Source organism: Rhinichthys klamathensis, unplaced genomic scaffold (genome assembly GCF_029890125.1).
Source record: "Rhinichthys klamathensis goyatoka isolate OS25496 unplaced genomic scaffold, OSU_Roscu_1.1 h1tg000575l_1, whole genome shotgun sequence".
NCBI lineage: Eukaryota > Metazoa > Chordata > Actinopteri > Cypriniformes > Leuciscidae > Rhinichthys > Rhinichthys klamathensis.
Window position 1 is genome coordinate 95,001 of NW_026607039.1, and position 10,000 is coordinate 105,000.

General features: G+C 38.0%; 1 protein-coding gene across 1 annotated transcript in view; it reads left to right on the top strand.

The window, feature by feature from the left end:
- Positions 1–10,000, top strand: part of pip5k1cb (phosphatidylinositol-4-phosphate 5-kinase, type I, gamma b) — an 80,921-nt gene that overhangs the window by 63,652 nt on the left and 7,269 nt on the right. The window contains exons 11-16 of the mRNA XM_056239955.1: positions 1,333–1,417; positions 1,548–1,709; positions 3,869–4,001; positions 5,510–5,545; positions 5,616–5,723; positions 7,476–7,797. Of these exons, the coding sequence (XP_056095930.1) occupies positions 1,333–1,417; positions 1,548–1,709; positions 3,869–4,001; positions 5,510–5,545; positions 5,616–5,723; positions 7,476–7,797 (846 nt within the window). The remainder of the gene's footprint in view (positions 1–1,332; positions 1,418–1,547; positions 1,710–3,868; positions 4,002–5,509; positions 5,546–5,615; positions 5,724–7,475; positions 7,798–10,000) is intronic.

The window sequence follows — 10,000 nt, forward strand, 5'->3', positions numbered from 1 at the left end:
AATAATTAGGCAAACTAATATAGTTTTGTCTAATTTCGCCATTTTTAACTGAAAATAGGCCTGTAACATGTAGCCTAGTGTAATAGTTTAGGCTACTGTCATTGTGAGGGGACAAGAAACATGAACAAAGCCGTTTTCATCATGTTAGGCACAGGATTTATAATGAATGTGTACATATTGAGAATAAAATACAAATTGTAACCTTTAGTAAATTAAAAAAAGCCAACTTTAGGAGGGGAAGAGACAGGGCAAGATAAAAACAAAGAGAAAAAGAGTGTGATGCTGATGAGGAGAGAAAAATAATCAGCTGCCCACTGACATGGTTTTAAAGCTGTTGTTATCGAATTATTATTATTATTATTTTTTTTGCCTTCACAACATCTTAAAATGCACATCTGTAGTTCAGAAAAATCCAAAATTTCCCCCGAACACCCCTAACTAACCTGCCTCAAATTCGGGATCCCAGTGATTATAAAACCATGCCATTGCATGGTAATGAAACTAGTTAATAGTAAACATTAGACCCTAATCTAAAGTGTTACTTTTTAGCTTTTTAATTTTTTTATAAATCATACCCTCATTGGGGGCTTAGCCCCCCAAAATGAAAATCCTAAATGAAAATGTTTTTTTTTTAGGGGGGGCGGGGGGGGCATCATAAATGAATTATGCTTAGGGCACCAAAATGGCTAGCAGCGGCACTGCACACACACACACACCAGACACACGTCAGCAGCGTCTTACGTCAGCGGCGGCACTGAACGCGGATCCACAACAGAACCAGAATACACACACACACACACACACACACACACACCAGACACACGTCAGCAGCGTCTTACGTCAGCGGCGGCACTGAACGCGGATCCACAACAGAACCGGAATACACACACACACACACACACACACACACACCAGACACACGTCAGCAGCGTCTTACGTCAGCGGCGGCACTGAACGCGGATCCACAACAGAACCGGAAGACAATACAATGCTGAATAAAGTCCTAGTTTTTGTTATTTTTGGACCAAAATGTATTTTCGATGCTTCAACACACTCTAACTAACCCACTGATGTCACATGGACTACTTTGATGATGTCTTTATTCCCTTTCTGGACAAGGACAGTATACCGTACATACATTTACAATGGAGGGACAGAAAGCTCTCGGACTAAATCTAAAATATCTTAAACTGTGTTCTGAAGATGAACGGAGGTCTGACGGGCTTGGGACGACATGAGGGAGAGTCATTAATGACATCATTTTCACTTTTGGGTGAACTAACCCTTTAATATTGAAACCCACTTTGCCTGATCAGTACATCTGTCTCACAGGACACTGTTTCCGTCCACCGGCCCAACTTCTACGCCGACCGCTTTTTCAGGTTCATGAGCAGCAGTGTGTTCAAGAAAAGCACTTGTGAGTACTGGTGCTGACTGATAGAGTTACTGTAAAGTTCACCGAGCTAATTCAATTTAAATAAGCTGACACTTAATATGGCGTGTAATGTAACAGCAGCTGTGTGTGTGTGTGCCTGTGTTTTCTCCAGCGCTGAAGGCTTCTCCTGCTAAGAAGGGTCGTGTGGCCCTGAACGTGCCCAAGTTCAGCGGCCCCGGGTCCGCCTGGTCGGCCAGTCAGTTCCCCTCAGAGCGAGACCAGAACATCTACGACCTGAGAGGAGCGCGCAGCTTCCCCGTGCTGGAAAACGATGGTACCGTTCATGCTTTTGTTCTTTCCCTGTTTATGTGTTTTTGGTCACACTTTAGATTAGGCTCCAATTCTCACTATTAACTATGACTTTTGCCTCAATAAATCCCTAATAACTGCTTATTAATGGTTGTTAAGTTTAGGTATTGGGTGGATTTAGAGATGTAGAATATGATCATGCAGAATAAAGCATTAATACGTGCTTTATAAAGACTAATAAACACCCAATATCCTAGTAATGTGCATGATAATAAACAAACAGCTTCCCCATGCTGGAAACACTTTAGATTAGGGTCCAATTCTCACTATTAATTATGGCTTTTGTCTCAATAAACCCTTAATAACTGCTTATTAATAGTTAGTAAGGTTGTTAAGTTTAGGTATTGTAGGATTTAGATATGTAGAATATGATCATGCAGAATAAAGCATTAATATGTGCTTTATAAGTACTAATAAACACCCTATATCCTAGTAATATGCATGATAATAAACAAACAGCTTCCCCGTTCTGGAAACACTTTAGATTAGGGTCCAATTCTCACTATTAACTATGGCTTTTGCCTCAATAAACCCCTAATCACTGCTTATTAATAGTTAGTAAGGTGGTTGTGTAACACTTTATTTTACAGTGTCCTTGTTACATATGTTACATGTACTTACCATAGTAATAAGAGTAAATTATGCATAAATACATGCTAACCAAACCCTAATCCTACCCTAACCCTATAGTAAGTACATGTAGTTAATTAATACCACTCAGTACTTAAATATATAATTACACTGTAACAATGACACCTTCAAATATAGTGTAACCGAGAGTTGTTAAGTTTAGGTATTGGGAAGGATTATGGGATGTAGAATATGATCATGCAGAATAAGGCATTAATATGTGCTTTATAAAGACTAATAAACACCCAATATCCTCACTATACTTATATGCATGCTAATAAACATAAAATAAATAATAAATACATTTTTATGAAACATACTTGCGACTTATATTACAATCATTTCATTTAAAAAAAAAAAAAAAAAATTATTAATTTAAAACAAATTCAACGACAGCATTTAACATGAATGAAAAGGAGCAGAAACAAAATCAAGACAAAATCAAGAGTTTGGTTCCAAAACGCAATAAATCCATTTAGATTAATTTGAGTAAAAATGTGTTTTCTTTACCAAGAAAGTGGAAAGATGAAAACCACTATTTTCTGTTTCAAACTTTCACATAGCATTTGTAGGTCATAATAACAAAAAAAATTCAAATCCAGGTTTTGATTTTCAAAGATTTATTATAAAAACTGATTATTTTTCCCCCAAAATGCAATAAATCCATTTTTTTTTAAATTCAAAATGCAATTAATCCATTGAATCAATATAAAAGTTTTTTTTTCATATTGAAACTGTTGAAAATACACAACAACGTAAGTTTATTAGTATAATATTTTTATTAAGAACTGTAAAGAAGATTGAACACATTTTTCCTCCTCCCGAGTGCCTCGTCTTCTTAATCTCCTCACGTAAATGATTCGATTTCGATGCCTTACGTTTCTCACCCGCCGCAGAAACAACCACAGGTTCATCAATGCCGGCAAAATTATTCATTTTTTTGTTTGTTTGTTGATGGAAAAGTACAAAATAGATAAGAAGAACTGGAAGCCGGGTGTATTTAAGGCGCTGCCGTTACTGTTTACATTGCGTGGAATGCTGCGTTGTGATTGGTTGAGAGCGGATATATCGCATTCTGCAGAGAAGGGAGACTGGCGTTTGTCGCGGTTTGGAAAGAAAGGGAGAAAACATGACAGAATAACACGGCGGATATCGCATTTTACTTCAAATTAAACAATACCAACCCGATACAATACTGATTTTTGCAGTAACTATTTTTTTTATTTAAAAATGGCGTTTATCGCGTTAGGAACCAAACTCTTCATTTACAGTTCCAGTTCATTTGAGCCGTCTCATGCAGCCGTCTCTTTTCCTAAGACATCAAAACACAAAATTACATCAATAAAGTTGATCTGCTACTCCGCAGTATTATATTTCTGCAACATTGATCATTTAACATACTTCTTAAACACATAAATGGACGTTTACAATCAAGACTGTTCCACAAACTGACTCCTTTGATTGTGACACATTTTTCTGTGTTGTTTGTGTCAGGTCTGCAGTCTTGCACTCCTCCGTCGTTCGAGGAAGCGACCACGGCATCAGTGGCCACAACTCTGTCCTCAAACACCTCCATATCTATCCCAGAACGCTCCCCGTCGGACACCGCAGAACACACACGCTACAGGTCCACACCTCTCCAACAATCACGGGATTTAATGTCATCACATGAGAACAAGAAACCACTAACACTGAAGCTTTATCTACAACGTTCAAATGCAGTTTAATTCGCCTTTGGCTAAGCCACACCCTAGAATGTAGATTGACCAATCACAGCGCAGCCAAGAACGAGCTCCCACAGAGGTCCGACACTTTTTCACAGCGCTCCATTGACTTTAACACAGGCGTCTCATATTTTTGATTATTACCGTCGTAGTTTTATCAAAAATATGGTTAAACGTTGTGCCTGGGGCATTTGTAACACAGATACGCGTTTCCCAGAGAGGTTGGAGCGGTGTGCGTTTTTTTCCCTTTTCTAAAACCGAAGTCAAATCCTGACAAGTGTCGTCTAGCACACGCTGCTAATAAATACAACGTTATACTCGCGTAGTCCGTTTGCTTTGTAATAACGATTATAGAAGTGAATAGAGACCTCCAGCTTTGCATGAACAGTGTTGCTCCTTGATATTGTGAGTCCCAGCCTCCGTCTCCATTAGTAGGATATGCGGTGGGTCATTTGTTGACTGTGACCGGTATGCTTTTGCCTCTGTTTGGATGCCTTGTTGTTCCTTGCGCTTCACCTGTATGTCGTGAATATAGCCTTCGAACGTATATTGCAGCCGCTTTTGCCTACTTCTATCGGACACTTTATTTGCTGCTTTATAAAAGTTTGATACAATTTCAGCAGGAAGAGCCGTCACAGCATAAGCCATGTTGATACCAGAGCCCAGATGAAGTTTGTTTGTCGGACGTAGCAACAGTAACTAAGGGGGGCGGGGCTTAGCCAAAGGCGAATTAGAGCTGTGCAACTATTAATCACATCCAAAATAAAAGTTTGTGTTTACATAATATACAGTCAAACCAAAAATTATTCAGACACCTGATGTAATTTTTACGAGTGGGTGCCGGACACTATAATTAATTTATGAGGATTGCAAGATGTCTGAATACATTTGGTTTGACTGTATGTGTGTGTACTGCTTCTAATTATTTTGTGTATATATAAATACACACACATGCATGTATATATTTAGTAAAAATGTGTTTCGCTCAAAATATTTATATTTATATATAATATAAATATATACAGCAAATATTTCTTAAATATATACATGCATGTGTGTGTATTTATATATATATATACAATATAATTATACACAGAACACACACATATTATGTAAACACACACTTTTATTTTGGATGTGATTAACCGTTGCACGGCCCTAATTATAATATTTGCAGATTTCTTGTTACATCCAATATTGGTTGTTTGAAATGTTTTTTTTAAATGCATTATACTTTCTAAAGGTGTGACAATGTACAGAGAAGTATTATAATGTATCAGAACTGTGGTTACAATTATTCATGAGATCATACAATGCATTATGAAGGTGCTTAATTAATGCATTAAAGTAAAGTGTTCTCACAACGACAAGCCTGCGTTGTTCTGAATATGAATGTTCATTGTCTCGACAGAAGACACACACTGTCTCTGAAAGATGGCGAGGGAAGGTGAGCTTCATTTGCATTGCTGTATGTGTGTGTTTAGTGTGCGTCTGGTTTAATCTGTGTGTTCCCGCAGGACTCATGAAGTGGTGGACGTGCACGAGGAAGAGCAGCAGACCATCACTGTGCAGGTGGAGGTGAAGAGAGAGAGTGAAGAGGAGGAGCCTGACGTCTCTCTGACACAGTATGTGCAAACATGACCTCATTACTCCACTAAACAGGGCAGAGCAGCGTGAGAGAGCAATAGTCCCATAGAAACGCCGGTCGGAGAAGTTCTGCGGCTGATCCGCTGACAGTGAGCAAAGTAAAAAACATACCCATAAGAAAATCATGTTTTGCAGTGTGGACGTGATTCATCTATATGATATGTTCATGATATTGTCATGATATTTTCAATTATTTGATTGAGTGGTTCGAGACCCAGGAAATTCATGAACCGAAAATTGTGTGTGTGTGTGTGAGTGAGTGAGTGAGTGTTTGTTTGTGTATGTGTGTGTGTGCGTGAGTGAGTGAGTGAGTGAGTGTTTGTGTGTGTGTGTGTGTGTGTGTGTGTGTGTGTGTGTGTGTGTGTGTGTGTGTGTGTGTGTGTGTGTGCGTGAGTGAGTGAGTTAGTGTGCTTTTGTTTTTGTGATATATGAGGACACAAATGTGTATAATGAAATGCATATTACACTGGTATTACAACTTACACGTGATATATGAGGACATTGCATGAGTCCTCATATTTCAAATAGCTTAAAAAACATAAAAAAACAATGTTTTTTTTTTAAATGTAAAAATGCAGCATGTCTCCTGTGATGGGCAGGTTTAGGGATAGGGGCAGTGTAGGGGGATAGAATATACAGTTTGTCCAGTATAAAAGTCATTACGCCTATGGAATGCTAGTGTGTGTGTGTGTGAGTGAGTGAGTGAGTGAGTGAGTGAGTGAGTGAGTGAGTGAGTGAGTGAGTGAGTGAGTGAGTGAGTGAGTGAGTGTGTGAGTGAGTGAGTGAGTGAGTGAGTGAGTGAGTGAGTATGTTTGTGTGTGCGTGAGCGTGCGTCCGTGAGTGAGTGAGTGTTTGTGTGTGTGTGTGTGCGTGCGTGCGTGAGTGAGTGTTTGTGTGTGTGCGTGCGTCCGTGAGTGAGTGAGTGTTTGTGTGTGCGTGTGCGTGCGTGAGTGAGTGTTTGTGTGTGTGCGTGCGTCCATGAGTGAGTTAGTGTGTGTGTGTGAGTGAGTGAGTGAGTGAGTGAGTGTGTGAGTGAGTGTGTGAGTGAGTAAATGAGTGAGTAAATGAGTGAGTAAATGAGTGAGTAAATGAGTGAGTGTGTGTGAGTGAAGACGTTTTGATTTGCTGGTTATTAGAGCCAGGGATTCACAAACCTTTTGTCAACAAACTCTTTAGAGGGTTTTTTTTTTTTTTTTTTTTTTTACAACACAATCACATGGACACAGTTCTCGATTAATAAAAAACAAAAAATTTAGTTTTAGCAAGCAATAACAACACTGGTGGATAAAATGAATAAAATCTTAAATTTTGAGCTGTCAAATCAATTAATCACACTGTATGCATATATATATATATATATATATATATATATATATATATCACTGTGTAGTGTATATGTATGTATATATATATATACAAACTTTTATGTTAGATGAGATTAATCGATTTGACAGCACTAAATAAAATTTCTTAAATTTTAAAATCTTGAAATTTATATAGTGAAAGTTACTAGTTATTCTCAGCTAAAATATATTAATATTATAGAACATGCTCTTAGTGAGTGCAGTCTCCGTGAAATGGTTTATTTTTTAAAATAATATTATTATTTAATCCATTTTTTTATGAATTGTTAGCTTTTCACCAAAACTTTTTTACATTTCACACCTATTATGCAACGAATTGATTCTCAATCATTTTTGACCGTATTTGCCCTCGTTTCCTTGGTTCAGTGCAGCACAGGAGATGGAGGCTCCTCCTGATGACCCTGTCCCAGAAACACCCGTTTCCCAGCAAACACTTCCAGGTGACACAGCAGATCCCCCGGAAACAGCCAGCGGGACCCTCAAAACATCTCGGGCCCCTGATCCAGCAGAACACACTGACCCAGCAGAACACACTGATCCAGCAGAACACACTGACCCAGCAGAACACACCCCTGATCCGCCCGGTCCCGGCCCGAACACACTGCGTCCCGACGGGGACAGGCTCCCAGAGACCCAGAGCCGGGAGTCTCTGGACGAAGAGGTCGCAGCAACCACTGACATCTACTTCGTAAGTGTGACATTAAAGGGCTGGTATAATGCCTTTTCACAAGATATAACATAAATCTCTGATGTCCCCTGAGTGTGTGTGTGAAGTTTTAGCTCAAAATACCCCACAGATACTTTTATATAGCATGTTAAAGTTGTCACTTTTTGAGGGTGAGCAAAACATGCCATTTGTGTCTGTCCCTTTAAATGCAAATGAGCTGCTGCTCCTGGCACAGGGGGCGGAGCTTCAAGAGCTTGTGTGTGTGTGTGTTAGCAGCTTATTACCTCACACACACATCATGACACATGCACTGAAAATTTCAAAAACGTTTAGCCTTTTTATGTTCAAACCGGAGTCAGAAAGATGGAGAGACTCGAGAAGAAGTGACAACATGTAGACAACATTTCTGAATGGTTAGTTGATGAATTTATGTCGCTTATGTGTGTCTATCTTCTAGTCATTGATTAGCATATTCTGTCTTGATAATCTATAAATCGTGTTCCGGGGGCGGAGTTTATGTAAATCTTAGTGTTTGTGATGTCACTAACCCGGGAGGAAGCTCGTGTAGTTCTACCAGCCGTTTGTTGTAGTCCTTTAAAAGCAAATATCTTCCTTTGGTTTGAACTTTGAGCGTCGTAACTTTGCAGATGTTGTTTATGCTCAAACAGCAACATTACACACTAACTAAAGTTAGAAAAGTGAAATCATAATCAACCACCCCTTTAAGTTCAGTTCAGTTTATTTCTAAAGCACATTTACTGACAGCAACATGGCTGACCAAAGTGCTGTCCGATATAAAATAAAAAGACCATAAGATAACAGATAAAAGGAAACCGAGAAGAACAAAACAAGACTTTACAATCAGGGTTTGAAATGAACTTTTTTACTCACCGGCCATTCAGAACTTAACAAATAATTAAACCAGATCAACTACGTCACAGCTTATACACTACCGTTCAAAAGTTTGGGGTCGGTACGATTTTAAAAACTTTTAAAAGAATTATCTTCTGCTAACCATGGCTGCGCTTATTTGATTAAAAATACAACAAAAATCAGTTATAGTATTAAATATTATTCCAGTGTAAATCAGCTGTTTTCTGTGTGAATATAGTAAAGTGTAATTTATTCCTGTGATCAAAGCTGAATTTTCAGCATCACCAGTGTCAGTATCTTCAGTGTCAAATGATCCTTCACAAATCAGTATAATATGAGGATTTGATGCTCAAGAAACATTTATTATTATTATCAATGTTGAAACAGTTGTTGGTCTGTCAGTTGTACAGTTTTTTTTTTTTTTTTAGGATTCTTTGATGAATAGGGTTAGAATCTTTTGTAACATTATAAATGTCTTTACTGTCACTTTCGATCAAATTAATTATTCCTTGATAAATAAAAGTATTGATTTCTTTCCTCCAAAAAATAAAAATAAAATTCTCACTGACCCCAAACTTTTGAACGGTAGTGTATATTATAAAATTCAAACAATCCTGTCATCCAGCATCTCCTCTCTTCCTCTGTCATCCTCATCCTTTTCCCCCCAAAAAAATGTATTTTAGGTGGACAGATCAATACAGTACAAAGAACATCAGAAACATGGATGTTGGAAAATAACAATGTTTTTCTGTTCACCAAATGCTTTTTAATATTCGCTATTACTTCAATGCAAGTGAACAAGCGCACCGTTATTTGTTGCTCAGTGACGTGTGTGTTCAAGTATGCCAGATAAATATAATAAGTAACACGTCAAATTGGCTCGTGATTTGACAGCGTTTCCCGCCACTGTTGATTTTACACGCATGAGTGTTCATTTCAAACCCTGATTACAATGTATTGAAAGCCAACGAAAAGAGATATGTTAGAAGCGGCCGTAACGCTGTTCTATAACGTGGATTAACTCTTTCTAAACTCCCATTAACACATCACTTTGCTGTCATTTTAGCATAATTTCATGTTGAACTTATGATTACTAATCTTACATACAGGCAGGGCCTAAAACTAACTGTTTGCCAATGGAAGGGGAATATACCAGACATAAATATTTTTTTACAAGGCATTTTTTCCAAAAACAGCCAGTTACGACACCAACATTTTAGATTCCAGTGATTCCAATTTCGATCACACAGCTAAAACACTGACATAAATAAAGCTAATTTACTGACATTGAATAAAGTAATCAAATGCTAAATAACACTGGATAGTCATAAATGTATAAATTAAAGTTTCA